We start from the raw sequence: 22,526 nt of genomic DNA, 5'->3' as shown, positions 1-22,526 counted from the left end.
TCTGTATACACAGTCATAGAGGGAAGGTCCTATCAGTGACTGACAGCCATCTCTGTATACACAGTCATAGAGGGAAGGTCCTATCAGTGACTGACAGCTATCTCTGTAGAGGGAAGGTCCTATCAGTCACTAATAGGATCGCCTCCTGGACTTCAAAGCTCAGAGTGAGCAGGAAGAATCTAAATGAATGAAATTCCAGTTAGGCCTCATGCACACGACCGTTGTGTGCATCCGCGGCCATTGTTCCGTTTTCCGTTTTTTTTTTCGCGGACCCATTGACTTTCAATGGGTCCGTGGAAAAATCGGAAAATGCACCGTTTGGCTTCTGCGTCCATGATCCGTTTTTCCAGTCCGTGAAAAAAATATGACCTGTCCTATTTTTTTCACGGACAACGGTTCACGAACCCATTCAAGTCAATGGGTCCGTGAAAAATCACGGATGCACACAAGATAGTCATCCGTGTCCGTGATCCGTGTCCGTTTTTCCTATCATTTTCAATGCAAACTTGACTTAGTTTTTTTTTTTTTCACTTTTCATGTCCGTGGATCCTCCAAAAATCAAGTTAGACCTACGGAAGAAAAAACGGTCACGGATCACGGAACAACGGAAATCCGTTTTGCGGACCGCAAAAAAAAAAACAGTCGTGTGCATGAGGCCTTAGGCTGAGTTCACACTTCATTTATTTGGTCAGTGATTGTGGGCCAAAACCAGTAGTGAAGCCTCCTCAGAGATGAGGTATAATGGAAAGATTTGCTCCTGTTCGGTGTCTTTGATCACTGATGGAAATAACTGACCAAATAACTGAAGTGTGAACTCGGCCTTATTCTGAATATTTTCCTATAAAACTTTATATCAATCTGCTCAGCATCTTCAGCTCTATAACATGCGGCCTTCAACTCGGACACAATTTCCAATGTGACAGGTTCCCTGTAAAGAGACTGTTATTTGAGGAGAAGTGGAACTTTATATTGTATTTTTTGGTCACTTGGATAAAATTTTGAAGCGTCTACACATTTCCACACACATTTCTATCTTTAACACGTGGAAGATTTTCAGGTCCCCCTAACTGCCAAAATGATGAGGACGCTTTTCTCACAACCTTTCTCCCCTTTGAGGCCTCATGCACATGTCCTTATTATTGATCCTGGTAGGGGCCATGCACACATCCATATTCGGATGCGTGTGGCCATTCTGAAAAATGTGGAACATGTCTTATTATTGTCCATATTTCATACAAGAATAACCCTTTCTATTGATGGGATTGAGAAAAATACACAGGAGGTATCTGTATTTTCCCAGATCTGTTACTTGCAGACTGTCTGTATGAGGCCTAAGTCAGTGATTGCTGTATCTCTACATAATGTGCCGCTGTACACTGACTTTAAAGCTCCAATGTAAAATTACATTCCATTGAAAATATATTATTGATTGATTGGAGTGAATTCCATATCTACATTTTATTGGTCATATGAACTTTTAATTGAATCTGTGTTGGATTTTAATTCCATGAACCGTATAGGAAGAAGTCTCATAAGAATCGGCCTACACGAGCAGATCCTTCTCAACTTAGACAAGAAGACTCTGATGCAGTTTGGAATGAACTTGCTCACTTCAAAAGGGAAAACAAAAAGCTACTGGTTGAAAAGTAGGTGCTGCATCTTTATGTTGCCTTATATTTGCACAAGCTAGTTCTACGTTGCTGTTTGCCATTTGTCCCATAAGGCGTTAACTGTGTCTACCTACGTTCTTCTGCACTCTCCCATCCTGAGGTGCCCCATTTGTTCTTCTGTGTCCAAACACTCTATTCACTTGAGTTTGGCTAGTTATTGCTAGGTCACATATCTCCACAGTGGCAGCCTTGAAAGTTTCCATCTGGTCAGCGTCAAGGCCATCCTTTTAGCAGACTCGTGCAGCATTTTTAACCTAGAGTGGTTAAGCCTCTCCGTTCAGATGCCATGACTACGTCGTTTTGTCTTGTTCTGTGTGTCATGAAATATAGTGGTGGACAATGTAAAAACTAGTTCTGCAAATAAACACCTCTCACATATAAGAGGATCCGTCAACAAGTAGACCTTTACGTTCTTGTTGAGATGTTAACGTCTGGTGCTCGTCTTAAAAGGAAAGTAGTGGCCGTAACACAGGCTTTTTGCTAAGAGGTCAAACAGTTTATGTAGTAAATGTTAGTTTTAAAATACTTGATTGAGATTGTGGAAAACTTGGACTGTTAGATGTTGTTGTGCTTGTAGTATTTGCTGTTTCTTGTGGAATAACCACATAAATGTGAGGGTTTTTCTGTTTTTCGTTGCCTTTTCTCTGTTGGAAAATAAGGGCATATACCACAGAGCTGTAGACACTACATAGTGTATACTGCCATACAGTGGCTCCCTACAGCATGTGTCTTGTATGAAGCATGCATGTGTCCCAAGGCTGGAGCAAAATGAGATTTGAAATGTCTGCTGAAGTGTGATTTCTGAAGTAAGTGACAACCTTCTGTCACCTCCAAAGATCAGACACTGTGATAAATCTGGCGTACGTCCAGTATTAGTAAATCGACCCCATTGTGTGCAGTCTGGTGTGGGCACCATTCCATGCCATGTTCCATGTGTATGATGTAGCTGCAACTTGACCATAACATCATAGGTGAAGCCTTCTGGATGAGAATGTGCACAGTCCTACCATGCAGCGCGCTCCCCGACAATGCTGACCCCTATTTGTACAAAGTCTATGGACATGTTTATGTTGAGCTTTCTGATAGTTACTCCAGAATAACTGACTTGGCAGAACACCGTTCTGAGCGGAATCAGAATTCATTTGCACGTACAGTATTTCCTCCCCGCCATATCCCATCTCCGCGTACACGTGTACTTTGTTCAACAGGTTTATCTGTTGTCGATTTTTAGTTCACTTCCTGAATTGTGGTCAATCTGACAATTGATAATAAAGTTTTCTCCTTTCTCCCCCTTTTAATCCTTGTTTTTCTCAGTTCAGTGACACATATGGCAAATCACTAGCTGAAATAATACCGCACTATTCAGGGATTGTGTTAATTAATGTGGCTCTCATCTGTTGAAGGTGTCGCTCTTCATTAGTCTGTATTTTACACACTGCCTTGCTTCATTTCGGGAACGAGGTGGTGAGGGGATAACCTAGGCAGCCATGCTCGTTTGATCTCCCTGATACATACGCAATGCAGAATGCCTCGGCTCTCTTGGTTCCCTGCCCTGTCCTGCTAATCCCAGCTGAGCTCATTATGATGTTGCCTCGCTGCTACTCTCCGAGCCAGATCTGTCCAAGCTAATTACTGCTACCAGCAGAGCTGCCTGTTAAGGGTTTGGTGTGGATCTGCTAACATGGTCCTTGGTAGTGACCTGCAAAAAGCACAAGGGAGTTGGCTTTCTTTCTTGCTGTGCACCGCCTGTCCTTTGGGCTTAGTGCTTATCCCCGTCACACAGATATCTTAGCTGCAGTCAAAGGAAAGTTGAGGGAGAAAACGAATGCTTGTGAAAACATGACACTCACATGATCCTCCTTAAATCGGACAGTTTTAAGCACATCCTGGAAAAGGAAAAATACGTTTTGTTACTTTAAGGGATATCAAAGGAAAACATCTGTTGGTTTATTTGTTTTTAATATCCTTTATCATTTATACTGTGTAGATGTATTAAATGGTCTTTTTTTTTTTTTCTTGGACCATGCAGTTTTATATCGAAAAGGGTTATTTCAGTAATCTCAAGTCATTCCCTATCCACAGATAGGTGATAACTTTTATTAGATTGGTGGAGGCTCTACTGCTTACGACGAGAACAGGAAATAGGCAAGCACTGTGCTCAGCAGTGACATGCCACTTGGGAACAGTCATTAATTTCAGTGGCACATGTGACCATGTCCATACCCAGAAGGGGAGAAGGCAAGTATGAATCTTTCATTAGGTGATCCACGCTAGGGGCCATGAGTAAATAATCATTCTTGGAAAATCCCCTTTAAAGATTTTCCTCCGTTGCTGCCAAAATGGTAAATTAGGTCCTAGATGAGCTTAACTCCTCTTTTGCTGTACTATTTTTTTTTTCCATAACTGTTTTACAATATTGTAATCTTATATATACCACAGCTTCAGCCCCACTCAGAAGTTCCAAACTTTTTATTTTTTTTGAAGAGGGCAATACCATATTGTTTTAGTATTAGAATGGTGTGCTGTGCTAGTCCCATCTATCTTTAGGGGCTTCTGCACATTCATATACAGAGCATGATATATGGTTATGATTTTAATTATCATGTACATTGCCCTGATGCTTCGGCACATACATTTTTAATTCTGACATTCTTTGCTGTCAGTTTGAATATTGCAGTGATTGTTTCCTAAGCAGTGAACGGATTGTATGCGTAAGCTTACATTGATCTGACAGAAGGAATAATTAATAACTGGTTTGTCCACTTGGAAATCAGTATTTATTTTATTTTTTCGTGAAATAAACAGAACCAAGCTGGGTAATATATAAAGAGTGAAATTTGTCCTTAAACTAAAGCCTCATGCAGAAGTCCGTGAAGCACGGTCCGTGAGATACCGGACTGGCATTGCAGGAGCGCACGGCGTCATAGCAACCAATCACGCCGTGCGCTCCTGCAATGCCAGTCCGGTATCTCGCGGACCGTGTTTCACGGACGTCTGCATAAGGCTTTAGAATTCTCTGCAAAGGTTCCCTAAATATGTTATCAATTTGTGTTAAACTCTTTGTGACATCTGCCATACGTATACAGAGCTGACACTCGTGGCCAGTGTCCATGATTGGAGATCACTCCAGACACAAATACCTAACCTGTCGTACTAAAACTGTAAATCACCCATTTTACATATAAAACAATGAACACGTGAACATAATTGGTATCTCTGTGTCTGAATGTCCAAACTGCTAAAATATCCAAGTATTTATCATGCACTGTGAATACCATAACGATAAAAAAAAAATCAAAATGACTGAATCACTATTTTTATTTTTTTATCCCCTTGCCTCTTCCCCTCTAACAAATTGAATAAAAAGTAACCCAAAAAGTTGTATGTACCCCAAAATGGTCCATATGCACCACACAAAAAAACAAGCTCTCACACAGTTCTGGAGATGGAAATATGAAAAAGGAATATGACGGCACAAAGCAATTTAAACAAATCAAAAATGTTTTTTTTTTTTTATTTCGCCCAAACTAATCTTTTTCAGGTTTCCCAAAATATGATATCGTAAATTAAAAGATGCCTTAAAAAAATACATCACACAAAAATCAAGCTAGAAAAGGCACAAGGGGTCACTGGGAGGTCTTTTTCTCTTTATTGTTAGGGCTATCGAGGGCATAACAGTTGAGGCACAAGGACAGAGAGTCTCCACCATCAGGATTCGTCTCTGGGCTGAGGGGCACGATAGGGTGACACTTAGGGTAAGTTCCTTCCCTCCCTGGTGACTCCGTACTCGTTCCTCACTACACCTCGTCATCTATTTTGTATCTGTATATGACTGACTGGCATTGTATCCTGACCATAGTTTGGGCATTAAGTTTTAAAGATTATTAATAAGTACTGTAGTTTTAGGGTCTTTTTGTCTTGGGGAATTAATTGAATAAAAAGTAACCCAAAAAGTCGTATGTACCGCGAAATGGTACATATTCACCACACAAAAAAAACAAGCTCTCACACAGCTCTGTACATGGAAATATGAAAAAGGAATATGATGGCACAAAGCAATTTAAACAAATCCAAAACGTTTTTTTTTTATTTCACCCAAACTAATCTTTTTCAGGTTTCCCAAAATCTGATATCTTAAATTAAAAGATGCCTTAAAAAAAAAATACATCACACAAAAAACAAGATCTCGCCCATTTTATAGTGGGTGCTGATCTAAACCAATCTATGCCGCACATAAGGATTGTTGCTTGATGGTATTCCTTTATTCTGGTAGACCTGCACCTTCCTGTGTCTCGGATGTGTTGTCCCTTTGCTAATCCCTTTGGGGAAGCGAAAGTAAAAGCTGTTGAGGATTATAATGGGAATTGTTGGAATATAGGAATTGACTGCCAAGACTAAATTTAATCTTGCGCTCCATCTACTTGTCTTTAGCTGGTCAGTGTAACACCAACCTCTGTGCTTTGCATCATCACCCCTGTGATGCTCATTTACTAGTAGCAGTGATGGGAAGGATGAGGGACCAGGCATATAGAACTGTATGGAAGCCTGGCATTCAATGCTCTGCAGGTTTTCAGGTGACATCAGACACATCCCTAACAGCTAAGGTGTAGTTGGACACTTTGTATTTCCTTCTTCACTTTACTTACTATACAGTGTCTGATGTAAGTAAAGACTGCTTCCCAGAATTCAGATTACCAAAGCATGCTACGAGATTTCATCAGCAGAACTGTGAATTCTGCACATTATACATTAAATTTATTTCCTATTTTAACTATGATATTTTATATGGGGCCGATATCTTTGAACTGTATATAGGGGACAGAAACAAATGAGGCTACAATCCTTTCATGCTCCCACACAAGGCTACTTTCACACTTGCGGCAGAGTCATCCGACAAGCAGTTTCGTCGCCGGAACTGCCTGCCGGATCCTGCAAAATGTATGCCAACTGATGGCATTAGTAAGACTGATCAGTATCCTGATCAGTCTTAAAAATGCCTGATCAGTCAGAAAAATGCATTGAAATGCTGGATCCATCTTTCTGGTGTCATCCGGAAAAACGGATCCGGTATTTATTTTTATCACCTTTTTTTTCGGTCTGCGCATGCGCAGACCGGAAGGACGGAACCGGCATTCCGGTATTATTGAATGCCGGATCTGGCACTAATACATTCCTATGGGAAAAAATGCCGGATCCGGCATTCAGGCAAGTCTTCAGTTTTTTTGGCCGGAGATAAAACGGTAGCATGCTGCGGTTTTATCTTTTGCCTGATCAGTCAAAATGACTGAACTGAAGTAATCCTGATGCATCCTGAACGGATTACTCTCCATTCAGAATGCATGGGGATAAAACTGATCAGTTCTTTTCCGGTATTGAGCCCTTTTGATGGAATTGTGCCGGAAAAGAAAATGCTAGTGTGAAAGTACCCTAAGACTGTACCAACCATACAAAGCTTCAATTCCTCACATTGCTATAGTCCCCAAGAACAGAGTCCTCCATTTTAGTTTTAGCATTTGTACCTACTTAACTCCTTCATGATCAGAGTTGTTTTGGGCCTTGATGTCCAGAGCAAAAATTCACCTTTTTGAATGCTGCATTGTCCTAGTCTTCCCCTTTTTGTTTTCAGGCCCCAACAACATTATTTAAAATTGGAGCTGATAAAATGTACTTTTGTAAGTCTTACTTATTAACACTTTTGTCTTATTTATTTTTTAAGGTGGGGCACAGGTGTTAGCAGATAAGTCATATTCTATGTGTTTCCTGCTGTCCACATATACAGATGACCCATTAGATAACCGTTACCAGTGATCTATATACACAGATGTACATTGAAGATGTAGATTGCAAAATCTCTGCATGTCTCTGAGCTTGCCCTTCACAGGGAATTCCTATGCCACACAGCTAGCAAATGTGTATGGCCAGCCTTAAAGGGGTTGTTTGTCCTCTTTTGAAATATTGATGACCTAAGGATAGGTCAGCAATATCAGATTGGCAGCGGGCAGACTGCTGGCACCCCTGATGATAAGCTGTTTGAAGAGAAAGCAGCGTTCATACGAGCGCTGCCTTCTCTTCACTGTTTGCCGCCGACATTCCAGTGACAACCAGAAGTAATTAAAACTGCTCCGTCCAGTTCACTTCAATGGGACGGCTCTGTCCTATTCACTTAAATAGGCAGATGTGTTGCAGAAATTCACTTCCATTTATCTGAATGGAGGTCTGTTTTGGTCCAGGGATGTTGACTTCTTGTAGACAGAGGTACGACTACAGCACTCATCCAGAGGGCTTACCTGGGTGCACGTCCCAGGTTGATCTCTTCAACCCCAGAGATCTATATAAATACTCAATATTTGGTTTGAGACAGCACACCAGATGATCGTGCATGCCATGAAATCCGACATATGTCCTATACAGCCTGATGAAGGGCACCAAATGTGGGCCTAAAACGTTGCTATAATATGTACCACTGATGTTGAAAAAGGAATAAAAGTATCGATTTTTCTTGAAGGTCATCTGGTGTGCTCTCTCAAACCATATATTAAGGATGTTGACTTCTGCAATGGGAGAACTGCAGACATTTTTGAAACAAATCTGCCAAGTATGAATTCACCCTTTACAGTATATAGGATGAAAAAGGTAGCAAACTCGGCAGCAGAATTTCTGCCTTGTGTGGCCATACCCTGAGTTGGAAAATGAGAAAGCTTCAGTCAACACTCTCAAAATCAAAGGTTGTTACAGTGTATTGAATCTCTGGACTAAAGCTTCAGTAATTCTTACCATACTCACCTGGGGGGTCTCTGATTTTGACATAATGACCATCCTATCCTATTCTCTTCTGCTGCTACGAAATCTGTTCTCTGTGCTAAATCATAATTTTTCTACAAATGTCTAATTGCTTTGGTTTTCAGGCTTGAAGTGTCTCATATATGCATATTGTGTACGGAAAAAATCCTCATGTAAAACTGGTCACTTTTGAAGCAAATCTTTTTAAAGGCTAAAATGTTAAACACCTCGTAAGTGCTTCTTAAGACATTTTTTCACAGTGGATCTTAAATACCTACCTGTTGTACTATAGTAGATCTTTATCTCACTGAGGTTTCCTCATTATTTGACCTAATTACTTCCTTAGTTATTTAACATTGCACATAAAGTCCGAAGCAGCTGGTATTATATAGCCAGTGTCAGATTCTGTTCCGGTCTCGGTATGGCATTATTTGTCAGCAGGCTGTTTTCCTATTGATCATACAAAAACTTATGTGTATGATGTTGCAAGGTTTGGTTTTAGGTTTTGTCCTCTCCTTCTGCAGCAAGATCTATTGCAGCCTGGAATCAAAATACACATTAATCCACTATCAATAAGAAAAATCATTGCTCAACTTGAAAAACGGTGCCCTGCCGAGTGTGACCACTACAGACATGATTTCAGACTTTGAATTTAATGAAGTGTAATACGGTTTTATATGCCCATTTCCAATTCATCTAGACTGCTAATAGGTATTAGAAGTAATAAATCTCTGTTGCTAAAGTCCGTGGTGAATATTTTGACTTTGCATAATTCTTGAAACCATACTGTTAACGTCAGTCACTTTAGGGTTTCATGAAGATGAAGTTGAATAGAATATAAGACCTCTATGTACGTGTCATGCATAAGAAATTATATGTATGGGCGTCTCCTATATATACACACTTTTTTTTGTTCTTAAAGGGGTTATCCCATCTTAGACAATGGGGCATATCACTAGGATATGCCCCCATTGTCTGATAGGTGCGGATCCTACCTCTGGGACCCGCACCTACAAGTAGAACGGAGCCAGGAAGAGTTGTGGCTGGAGGACCCCGGGTTTCCCAGGGTCCGTCCACCACCAGGCGCAGCTCCCCGCCTCTCCCATTGAAGTGAATGGGAGCGCACCGCGTATGCGCGGCCACCGCTCCCATTCATTTCTATGGGGCCGACGGAAATAGCCCAGCCAGCGCTCTGCTATTTTCGGCGGCTCCATAGAAATGAATGGAGGGCGCATGCGCAGTGCGCCCTCCTCAAGTTTCTCCGCTCCGTTCTCCTTGTAGGTGCGGGTCCCAGAGGTAGGACCCGCACCTATAAGACAATGGGGGCATATCCTTGCGATATGCCCCCATTGTCTAAGATGGGAATACCCCTTTAACATAGTAGGTTTACCTGCACTTATATACAAAAAGTACAAAAGCTGCACACATAGACGGGAATTTATCATGAAGGTAACAATTGAATTTAGTTGACATACTGCTTTGGTTTACTTTGCACCACATTTCTCAATTGCACGTTGTTTGTTAAAGAGCACCTGTTACTTTTCCAGACATTGCGTTCCCCGTGTACTAACAATTCTGGAGCATCTATTCTTATGACGCTATGTTGTGCCATTCCTGTATTATTCCTGCTAGAAGTTTTCAAATAAATTGCCAGCAGTTTTTAGTAAATGTACTGCTGGGTGTGAACGGATTTCACTAACGGAAAGCCAAAACGCGAGTGTAAAGGTAGCCTAAGTCCTATTTTGTGACTTTTTGAAGCTAGAATTTTGGAGTGCAGGACATGGTAGATTCCCCCCCCCCCCCCCCCCCCATCCAAAACTGGAAGAAGTAACACCTGCTACATCACTACAGCTAGATGTGAGCCCAGCCTTTTGCTCCTCTGTAGCAATTCTGCTTCAAATTGGTTCAATCTAAAAAGGCTTTATAAATCATGAAAAAGTTATTTGTAGCCATTATAAAAAATACTTCATCCTTTCGTTCAGCCTTTTGCAGACCTATTGATAACAGTGTGCTCCTTGTTGTTATGCGGCTGCTGAGATTCAGTTGACATATTATTTTCTGTTGCTTTTATAGCACCAACATGTTCTGCAGTGTTGTACAGAGATTATTACCATCCCTGATGTAAATGCTAATTGAAGTCTAATTTTCCTGTCTCACACAAGTTCTTGTATTTTCCTTTTCTTTTTGGGTGGGGGGGGGAGAGACTGTGGAATTCCCAGAGAGAACCCATGCAAAACATGTGGAGAACGTACATGTGTTATCCTTGGTTGGAAGTATATCATGACCGCTATTCTGCAAGGCAATGTTGGGAACCACTGAACCACTGTGCCGTCCAACGTTTCAGCTCCGTGGCCACTTCCATCCCAGCACCAAGTCATCAGTTTCTAGAAGAGCACATGTTTAGTCGGCTGGGCTCCTATGGACAGTGGACCCATCCAGGCTGATAAAGCTCCCGCAGTATGGCATAGTATGTCAGAGGAGCCATACAGAAACCAAATAACGATAACTAAGCACAATAGTGGCAGGGAAATCTTTGTGTCATTTGTAAGTAACAAACAATTCCATGTTATGGCCTTATAAAAGATGAGTGAGGGACTGTTATGGAGCCATTATTTCCTTAGAAACTTATCCTGCTTGTCAAAATGTTCAATTTAATGAAAACTTTTGAATTCTATGGTATAGATAACCTTTTTATCTTAAAGATTTGAAGGGGGAAAAAATGTCTTTTATCACGTGAAATAATCTGCAGTATATCTTGCACTAAGTAAAGAACATAACGGTTTCATATTCTACATGTTCTGCGCTTAAAATTTTATTGCCACTTTGCAGTGATTTAATGACCATTATGTGAACCTCTTACAGATTGAATTTGGAAGAAGAAATAGATCAGCTTAAAGTGCAGACTTCAGTAGACAAAGCCACAATACAAGAATTGAATGTTTGTCTTCAGCAAGAACGAGAAGGTACCGTTTTTATGTTTGTACACTGAACAACCTCATTGCTCTTGTAGTCCGGAGATTCCTCGCATTTCATGCCAGAAAGTAGCCCACAACAGCTTGCAGTCTTATTTAGAGGTAGGAGTAGCCCTCAAAGCAAATCTGTTGGGTGAGTTACAGCATTTGATAAAGTGGTAAAAGTTTAAAGGGTCTGTAACTAATTAGAATACTTGCACAAAGCTACGTTCACATCTCTGGCAGGTAAATCCCATAGTCAGTTCTGGTAGAGGAACAGACTACTAGAGTTACTGTATCTGGCATAGTTGGGCACCACCTGATCCCCATTGACTATAATGGGATCTGACCGGGATCCTGCGGGTTTCCAACATCAATGACTGCTTTCTGACAGGCAAATTCTGCTCCATGCCGCAGCGTTTATATTGGAAGTCCACTGGATCACCGTTGGATCCCGATATAGACAGTGGGGATCCAGCAGCATGTGGTGTGCCAGATACGGTAAATACAATAGTATGACATGTGAACATAGCTCTAGCAGAGTTTGTCATGCTACTAGAACAAAGCATAATTAGGGAACAGCCATAGAAAAAAAAAATTGCAGGCTATTACCATACTATCGACTTCTAGGCCAACTTTACATTGCTAATGGCTTTCATGAGCAACTAGTATTGAGTGAATAAAAGTTAACGAAGTGGAATTGGATCCGAATTTCAGTAAAAATTTAATTCGCCGAGAATCTGAATTTCCTGGTGCTTTGTGGTAACGAATCAATTTTTCCTGAATTGGTGGTAAGAAAAAAAAAACAAAAAAAAAAAAACATACTCACCTGATCCGATTGAGTGCGAAGAGGCCGTCTCCCCCATCTTGATTGAAGAAAACACAAAATTCGTGTGCACGCTGACATGTGACATCATCATACTGAGCAGGCCCCCCAATTGATGCATTTGCTTCAATCAAGATGACTGCGATGGCCTCTCTGCGATCAAATGAATTAGGTGAATGTATATATATATATATTTAGTTTTAACCCCTGATTTAACCCCCTGATAGACTGAATTTGACTATCAGATGCTGTGATTAGCATTGAACATGGCATCTGAAGGGTTAAGTGACGCCCGCTCCATGCAATGGAATGCGATTCGAATCGAATTTCTCGACAAAATTTGGCGAAGGAGCCAAATCAGATTTTTTTTAAACTTGGTTCATCTCTATGAGGAACTTCCTGTGGCTCCTTTCTTCAGGTTTGCATTAGACCCTCATGTAGAAAGTCTACTAGTGAAATTCTCTAATATATCAGCCTGTATACCTACACTTCAAAGGTAGATATTCTTTTCTATATGTGCATTTAGCCATGTAAGAACATTCTGCCATAAAAAGCATTTAAACCAGTAATAACTTTGTGCTTATATTTGAAAGATGTGTAACACTTTTAGAAACTAGAAGTGATCCTCCAAAACACTATTTATTAGTTTACTACAGTGGTTCTCAACCTTTCTAAAGCCGTGACCCCTTAATACAGTTCCTCATGTTGTGGTGACACCCAACCATTACATTTTTTTCCTTGCTACGTCATAACTAATTTTGCTACTGTTATGATGACCCACCAAAAACACGCACAGACACCAATACACCAAATGTTAATTCAAATACACAAGTATTCATTCATAACCACAACAAATACCCCCTAAAAAAATAAATCAGTGGTGCGCACAGTACCCCTCAAATAAATAACTCAGTGGTGCTCACAGTACCCCCCCCCCAAAAAAAAAAAAAATCTGTGGTGCTCAGGGTACCCCTCAAATAAATAAATCAGCGGGGCTTCAGGTCTCCCCCAAATAAATAAATCAATGGTGCTCAGGGTACCCCCAAATAAATAAATCTGTGGTGCATCAGGTTTCCCACAAATAAGTAAATGAATGGTGCTCAGGGTCCCCCAAATAAATAAATCAGAAGTGCTCAGGGTCCCCCAAATAAATAAATCAGAAGTGCTCAGGGTCCCCCAAATAAATAAATCAGCGGTGCTTCATGTCCCCCCAAATAAATTAAGCCTTGCTCAGCCAAATAATTAAAATAAAATTAGCCAGGCTCAGCCAGGCTCAATTAAATCATTGGTGGCAGTGGTGCTCAGCGTCGGTGTCATTAACGAAAAAACTCGGACCTCAGCAGACAGGCGGCCCGACTTACCCGTCCAGACGTCAGGCTCCTTCAAGCACAGGCAGTGATAGGACATCACTTCCTGTGCGCGAGGATAAGGGGCCGCTGCCGTTGTGCGGGCGACCCACAATAGGAAGCCTCAGGCGACCCCCCGGAAAGGGCCGATCGACCCCCAAAGGGGTCGCGACCCCTAGGTTGAGAACCGCTGGTTTACTAGTACTGGTCAGAGGAAGCTATTTAACATCACAGAGTTGTGTGGATCCTTTAGTAAACCTAATAATAAGTGAAATTGCAGATTTCCCTGTCAAATGTTAACATGTTTGGCGTGATCTGATAATACGGTAGATATGCAGTGTATGTATCCACAGATGCTTTATGTGATTGTTGTAAATGTCTGTGTATAAGAAGTCACTGAGTGTCTTAGCCCTTGAAAACGAAAAATGCATTTAACCCCTTAGTGACGAATGACGTACTATGTATGTCATGATGTGGTGTTAGTTACTGCATCATGACGTGCACAGTACGTCATGAAATGAAAGTGTCACAGCAAGTATACTTGCGGTGACACCAGCATCTTAACGGTTGTCACGGACAGCAGAGCTGTCTGGGCGCCAATAACAGCGGTCCCTATTTCCCAATCGCTATGATTGGTCACTTAGATCTGAGTGACCAATCGCAGCTCTTCCTGCTTTCTGGCAGGGAAAGATCACACAGTGCAGCCCTGATCTCCTCACTGTGACAGTTACACTTCAGGAGATCGGAGCTGCGTTGCCCTGGTCTCCTGTCAGAGTGCCCCTGAGTGAATAAACACCCCCAAACACTGTTCCCCTGACACCCCATCCTCCAACCACCCTTCCTCCCCACAGAACTTCAGTGGTTTTTTTTTTATAAAATAGTGTAGTATACAGATCAATAGGTAGCTTGAAATAGTTGAGGTTAGTGTTAGAGTTAGGCGTTTGTAAAAAAAAAAAAAAAAAAAAAGAATAAATTACCTGTATTTTTCGCTTTATAAGATACACCCCCCCCCCCCCCTCCCCTTCCTCCAAGTGGCAGCGCTCACTAGTATGCTTTAGGTGCCGGGAGTAGGGAGTGAAGCGCTGCAAGCGCTTGTACTCACCCTCCCGGTCTTCATTCCTAGGGCCGGCGCTGCACTGTCCTGACTGCGTCAGGTGACGGTCAGGTGACAGAGCAGTGCAGGTCGGGAAGACAGGGAGCGCGACTTCTGCCGGAGGTGGAGAGGAGCCGCAGCGCAGGATAGGTAAAAGATGGTTTTTATTTAAATCTGATCTGAGGTCTGATGGGTCGTCTCACTATGGGCTGATATAAGGTCTGATGGGGGTCTCACTATGTGGGCTGATCTGAGGTCTGATGGGGGTCTCACTATGGGCTGATATCAGGTCTGGGGGTTCTTACATGAAGGGCTGATGTGATGTCCTGATAAGGGGGTCAGATGTGATGTCCTGATATGGGGGCCTGATCTGATGTACTGATATTTATAAGGGCCTGATCTGATGTCCTTATTTTCCTCCTCTTAAACCTGGGGTGTGTCTTATCATTGGGTGTGTCTTATAAAGCAAAAAATACGGTATATAATATTTTTAAAAAAAAATTGATAATTAAAAAAATATATATAAAAATTACTAGTAATTAGATAGTTTTAGTTAGTTCACCGGAGTACTGGCTGTTAACTAGAAATAGTTTAGGCATTTAAAAAAAAAAGAAAAATATGCAATAATAATATACATAAAATTACTGGTAATTAGCCATAGTTAGTTAGATAGAAATAGTTCGGAGTAGTGTTAGGCAAGAGGTTTGAAAAAAAATATAAAATCCCCAAAAATATACCGGTATATGCAAAAAAATATACAAAAATAATAAATATATATATATAGTTTGGACTAGTGTTGGGGTTAGCGGTTTGAAAATAAATTTTTTTAAAATATAAATAAATATATATATATATAGTTGTAGTTTGCATCAGATAAAATGGCTGAGCATATGTATAAGGCCTCATGCACACGACCGTGGTGTGTTTTGCGGTCCGCAAAGCACGGGTGGCGTTCATGCGCGTTCCGCAATTTGCGGTACGGCACGGACAGCCTTCAATATAAATGCCTATTCTTGTCCGCAAAGCGCGGACAAGAATAGGACATGTTATATTTTTTTAGCGGGGCCACGGAACGGAGCATAAATTCTCATTATACCCCTAGATGAATACTGTAAAATAATAAAATTCTCAATACACCCCTAGATGAATACTTTAGGGGATGTCGTTTCCAAAATGGTGTTGCATTTTGGGGTACCTCAGGGTAACTTCAAATGCGACAGTGCCTGAAAAATCTGCTCTCCAAAAGCCATATTGTGCTCTGCCGTATGCCCATACAGCAGTCGACAACCACATATGGGGTGTTGCCGTATTCAGGAGAAAATAGGTAACAACAAGTTTTGTGGTGACTTTCTCCTGTTACCCCTTGTGACAATGAAAAACTTGGACCTAAAGTGAAAATTTTCAGTAAAATATGTATTTTTTTCTTTTTTACAGCCAAGGGTTTCTAAATTCTATGAAAAGCATATTGGGCCAAAGTGCTCACTACACCCCTTGAAAAATTCCTTAGGGGTGTAGTTTCCCAAATGGGGTCACTTTTTGGGGGTTTCCACTGTGGGGTACCTCAGGGTACCTTCAAATGCGACACAGCGCCTGAAAATTATTACTGTGAAATCTGCCCTCCAAAAGCCATATTGTGCTCCATCTGTTCTAAGCTCTGACGTGCGCCCATATAGCAGTCGACAACCACATATGGGGTGTTACTGTAAACTGCAGAATCAGGGTAATAGATATTGAGTTTAGTTTGGCTGTTAACCCTTGCTGTGTTACAGGAAAAAATAAAACAATAGAAACACAATATCCAAAGATTTGAAAATGCCATTTAGTCTTGTTCCAACTCTGATCAAGACATGGTAAATGATGGGTTTTGTAAATGCTAAGCCATGGTCAGGTAGACCAAGAAGGTATGACTGCCAGAAAGATCCATTAGAATCAAGTAGTCAGATGGGACACACTCAGGGTACTTGAGGTGGGGTGCTTGGGGGAGACCACTCTCCAATGTATGATGTAAAAAGTGAAAATAAAGGTCTATTCAAATAGTGGATATATCAGATGTTTCAATGTATCCAAAAGTATTGGATATAATATAGATATTGGCGGCTATTTGGTTGTGAACGTTTTGTTCAGGCTTGACCTTAATGTTCAATGCCGCTAGGGAATAAATAAAAAACAACATAAGTTTCTGTGTAATATATTAAAAACTTTTTTGGTTGTTGTTTTTTTTTTTTTACGTTTACGTCTATATCTGAATTACTAGGTTCTTATCAAGCTCTGTCAAAGGCAGGTCTTGATAGGAACTTTGCCATGACAGGCTTCGCAGCTGCTAAAGACCTGAGGCTGCAATAGCATCCAAACGGCTCCAGGGATCTTGTGCCCCTAAATGGCCCTTCTTATTTGCAGAACTACCCATGTATTACTGCAGATTGTGGTGACAGATTCCCTTTAAGGGGTTAAGCAAACGCCTTGTAACACCTTCTTTGCCTCCTGTTGTTTAAATTACTTTCTCAATTAAAGTTTTCAAACAGTAAACTTTAAAAAAAAAACTTGAAAATGAACAGCTAAAATAAATTAGCATCGACTTGTGCGCCGTACTTTGAGTGAGATGTAAATGTATTCGGCTGTGTTTAGCTGTGGGACTAGGCTGAGAGATGCAGTACCTTAGAGATAAACAAAGGATATTAATGTAATGGTACCTATTGCAGCCTGCTGTGTGTTTAGTGTTTTACCTGTGTTAGATGCAAGGCACTTTTGAATAATGTTTAATTTAGTTTACACACCTACTTTTTAATTAGCCTTGACACGATCCCGAGACATGAGAAGTCTTTAATTCAGTCTAACGAACACAGTCGCTGTTTATCCCCAGAGGACGGCAAATCTGTAGAAAATGGAAACAGATTGCAAAAATTTGGGAATTTTGGTTCAAATTAATCTTTAAAGCAAAACCAAGAACAGGGTTTTTACATGTATCTTAGCAAAAGATGTAGGTTTGTATCAGCTTTGACGTCTGACAATATCCACGTGTTACATTGCCTTAGCTTGGCTTTTATATATACGGTATTCTTCACGATGCTGGAATTCATATATCAAGTAAAAATATAAGTTTAGATTCCATTACCCTTTAGGACATATTTAATAGCAGGACGTTGATTTTGTGCTAGTTATGTCATGGATGCTAAACTCATGTCATTTTAAATATTACCGTACTGTGGTTGTACATTAGATTGAAGGAAACTGATATGGATTTTAATTTCACTGTTTTAGCCTTCATGGTTTTTTTCTTACGTGTGCTCTATGTTATGATAAAATAGGTTTAAATGAATTTTGCTGGAATCCATAGATGTTGTAACAGTAACTACAGATCCATTAATGGAATAGGACGGACGCCAGTTAGTAATCTACTTTAGCATTAATAAATATGTTCCCTAGACGTTGTTTCTGAATCACTGCACACTTTCAGTGTTCCTTATAGATTTACCACTCGTGTATATGCATCCTCCATTAAAGAAATCTGTGATTGTCGGGGGTGCTATTTAATACTGGTCTAGTCTTTTAAATGAGGATCCCCTACTTTACTTCACTGGATTTAGAGGTAAAAACATTGAGGGAGATTTATCAATCAAAATGTGCCGAATTCCGATGCAGTTTTCTTTAAAAACTGATGTACATGCTTTACACCACATTTATTAGCCTGTTTTAGACACTTTTCTACCCTTTTTACATCTCACTCGACAAATTGACGTGAAATAGCAAAACAGAGCTGTGGCTTCACATGAAAAGGGGCCATGAACCCAAGATGTGTCAAAATGTTGAGGCATTTTTTTAAGGCCTCTTTCACACGAGCGTGGCGTGTGAGGGCCCGATAAGATGCGGGTACGTTGCAGTAAAATGCACAATTTTTCTGCGCGAGTGCAAAGCGTTTTAATGCGTTTTGCACGCGCGTGAGAAAAATCGCCATGTTTGGTACCCAGACCCAAACCCGGACTTCATCACTGAAGTTCAGGTTTGGGTTAGGTGTTGTGTAGATTTTATTATTTTCCCTTATAACATGGTTATAATGGAGAATAATAACATTCTTAATACAGAATGCAAAGTAAATTAGGGATGGAGGGGTTAAAAAATAAAAAAATTAAGTTAACTTACCTGCTCCATAGCTGCCGGTCTCTGTTCTATCTTCAGGACCTGGCAAAAGACCTGTGGTGACGTCACTGTGCTCATCACATGGTCCAATTTCATGGTTCATCACCATGGTGAGGGACCATGTGATTGGACCATGTGATGTGACATCACCACAGGTCCTTAGCCGGCAGCTCAACATTACAGAAGAAGACAGATCCGCAACTACGCGATCAAGTGGACTCGGTGAGTTAATTTTTTTTATTTTTAACCCCTCCATCACTATTTTACTTTGCATTCTGTATTCAGAATGCTATTATTTTCCCTTATAACCATGTTATAAGGGGAAATAATACAGATCGGGTCCCCAGCCCGATCGTCACCTAGCAATCATGCGTGAAAATCGCACCGCATCCGCACTTGCTTGCGGATGCTTGCGATTTTCACGCGGCCCCATTCACTTCTATGGGGCCTACATTACGTGAAAAACGCACAATATAGAGCATGCTGCGATTTTCACGCAACGCACAAGTGATGCGTGAAAATCACAGCTCATGTGCACAGCCCCATAGAAATGAATAGGTCCGGATTCAGTGCGGGTGCAATACGTTCACATCACGCATTGCACCCGTGCGGAATACTCGCCCGTGTGAAAGGGGCCTAAGTAAACTTAGCTAATAAATAGACGGCATAAACATAGACTAGAAAGTATAGATTTGTCATCCAGCATCAGCCACTGTGATAAATATGGCGCTGTTTAAGACTGTCTGGAGGACATGTACTAATGGTCTTATGCGACTATTGTGGCATAAAAAAGTTGCCATATATGCTTCATAATTTGCGGCTTTTTTAGCTTCTCGCCACTTTTCTAAGCTAGTGAGAAAAGGGGCAGGGCTTCACGTGGCCAGCCAGATTTACTAGAAATTTAGCATCTGCCTCTTAATAAATTAGGGGCTGGCATATACTTCAGCTATAACGTACGCCAGTTTCAGGCGTAAGTCATAGTAAATCCGCCAGGCAACTTTTTGAAGCCACTTTTGTGGTGTAAAGACATTAAAAAATTTCCCTAAATTTGTTCAATATATTGTTCCTAAAGCAGCCCCTCTTTAAATGAATCTGTATAGTAGATCACGGCACACTAAGATAGTGGGAGGCCCTTGGTTCCTAACAATTGTAGAAGTCTAAACGTCCTCACACTTTGGAGTATGCAGAACGCTTAATTTCAGCTTGCCTGATGACCAGCTGATCGACACAGGTGAGGCGATCGCCTCAGGCAGAACCAGGTAGGGGCAGAGGAAGGGCCATGGGCAATGAGTGCTTTCATTGTGGCAAAGGTTCTTAGGTTAAGAAATTGGGATGGGGGGCATCTCAGTTTTCGCCTCAGGGAGCAGAAAGGCTAGGTGCACCCTCTGGCAAACAGCTGATATCTTCAGGTGATCATATGTTGTTGGTACAGAGGACATATAATAGTATATGCTGACATTCAAATTAATACTAATGTAACATCTGGGCCTCCAGAGCTGCTAACTGGGAGGTGCTCTAGCTTTGCTCTGACTAATGGTGGATTTATACGAGCTGATTCTGAACCTGATTGTCTGGAAGGAAGCGTTCCTTCCCGAAAGTCAGCTGCTCGGTCAGTGAAGGAGCCCACTGCATTTGCAGCAATCTCCTTCACAGTATGAGGACGATGGATTGCTATTGCGATCCCTCTTCCTCTTACAGAATCATGGTTTCCGAGCAGCAGATCGCTGTTTAGACCACATAATCTGCTGCCCAGAAGCCACGATCGGTGGTGCATGTATGAACGACAGGATCACCTCTCATTCATCAGTGTACAAATAGAAATGTAGAGCAGCACAAACGGACCTCATCGACCAATTCCAGAATGCATCAGCCGCAACAAGACCACAGATCCACAGCAGTCCACAGAACAGCAGAAACAAAGAGGGTTACAGCAGTATATCCGGTGTGTCTTTTATTGAAGCCTTGAGTGCGTACAAAAGCAGAAAAACCACGTTTCGGCTACATAGTAGCCTTTATCAAGCATGTATACAATGAAAATAGCAGCCATAAATACTCATAAATAATTACTCCCACCACCTCTGCTTTTCTACGCACTCAAGGCTTCAATAAAAGACACACCGGATATGCTGCTGTAACCCTCTTTTTTTCTCTCATTCATCGGGTGATCGGCGGCACCACATTTACACGGGCATATTGTCAGGAACGACTCTTCCCAAGATGATTATTGGCTCTTGTAAATGCAGGATCTGGATGATTATTGGCTCTTGTAAATGCAGGATCTAGATGATTATTGGCTCTTGTAAATGCAGGATCTGGATGATTATTGGCTCCTGTAAATGCAGGATCTAGATGATTATTGGCTCTTGTAAATGCAGGATCTGGATGATTATTGGCTCTTGTAAATGCAGGATCTAGATGATTATTGGCTCTTGTAAATGCAGGATCTAGATGATTATTGGCTCTTGTAAATGCAGGATCTGGATGATTATTGGCTCGTGTAAATGCAGGACCTGGATGATTATTGGCTCTTGTAAATGCAGGATCTGGATGCAAATTGGCTCCTGTAAATGCAGGATCTGGATGCAAATTGGCTCTTGTAAATGCAGGACCTGGATGATTATTGGCTCTTGTAAATGCAGCATCTAGATGATTATTGGCTCTTGTAAATGCAGGATCTGGATGATTATTGGCTCTTGTAAATGCAGGATCTAGATGATTATTGGCTCTTGTAAATTCAGGATCTGGATGATTATTGGCTCTTGTAAATGCAGGACCTGGATGATTATTGGCTCTTGTAAATGCAGGATCTGGATGCAAATTGGCTCTTGTAAATGCAGGATCTGGATGATTATTGGCTCTTGTAAATGCTGGATCTGGATGATTATTGGCTCTTGTAAATGCAGGATCTGGATGCAAATTGGCTCCTGTAAATGCAGGATCTGGATGCATATTGGCTCTTGTAAATGCAGGACCTGGATGCATATTGGCTCTTGTAAATGCAGGACCTGGATGATTATTGGCTCTTGTAAATGCAGGATCTAGATGATTATTGGCTCTTGTAAATGCAGGATCTGGATGATTATTGGCTCTTGTAAATGCAGGACCTGGATGATTATTGGCTCTTGTAAATGCAGGATCTGGATGCAAATTGGCTCCTGTAAATGCAGGATCTGGATGCAAATTGGCTCTTGTAAATGCAGGACCTGGATGATTATTGGCTCTTGTAAATGCAGGATCTAGATGATTATTGGCTCTTGTAAATGCAGGATCTGGATGATTATTGGCTCTTGTAAATGCAGGATCTAGATGATTATTGGCTCTTGTAAATGCAGGATCTGGATGATTATTGGCTCTTGTAAATGCAGGATCTAGATGATTATTGGCTCTTGTAAATGCAGGATCTGGATGATTATTGGCTCTTGTAAATGCAGGACCTGGATGATTATTGGCTCTTGTAAATGCAGGATCTGGATGCAAATTGGCTCTTGTAAATGCAGGATCTGGATGATTATTGGCTCTTGTAAATGCTGGATCTGGATGATTATTGGCTCTTGTAAATGCAGGATCTGGATGCAAATTGGCTCCTGTAAATGCAGGATCTGGATGCATATTGGCTCTTGTAAATGCAGGACCTGGATGCATATTGGCTCTTGTAAATGCAGGACCTGGATGATTATTGGCTCTTGTAAATGCAGGATCTGGATGCAAATTGGCTCCTGTAAATGC

The 22,526-nt window shown here is 41.1% G+C and overlaps 1 protein-coding gene across 1 annotated transcript in view; it reads left to right on the top strand.

Moving 5' to 3' along the window:
- CNTLN (centlein) overlaps positions 1 to 22,526 on the top strand; it is a 353,786-nt gene that overhangs the window by 181,610 nt on the left and 149,650 nt on the right. Inside the window, exons 13-14 of the mRNA XM_040417242.1 lie at positions 1,521 to 1,646; positions 11,313 to 11,413. Coding sequence (XP_040273176.1) covers positions 1,521 to 1,646; positions 11,313 to 11,413 — 227 coding nt within the window. The remainder of the gene's footprint in view (positions 1 to 1,520; positions 1,647 to 11,312; positions 11,414 to 22,526) is intronic.

Source organism: Bufo bufo, chromosome 2 (genome assembly GCF_905171765.1).
Source record: "Bufo bufo chromosome 2, aBufBuf1.1, whole genome shotgun sequence".
Lineage (NCBI taxonomy): Eukaryota > Metazoa > Chordata > Amphibia > Anura > Bufonidae > Bufo > Bufo bufo.
The sequence above is the reverse complement of the archived record's forward strand: the minus strand, read 5'-3'. Positions and strand labels throughout refer to the sequence as shown.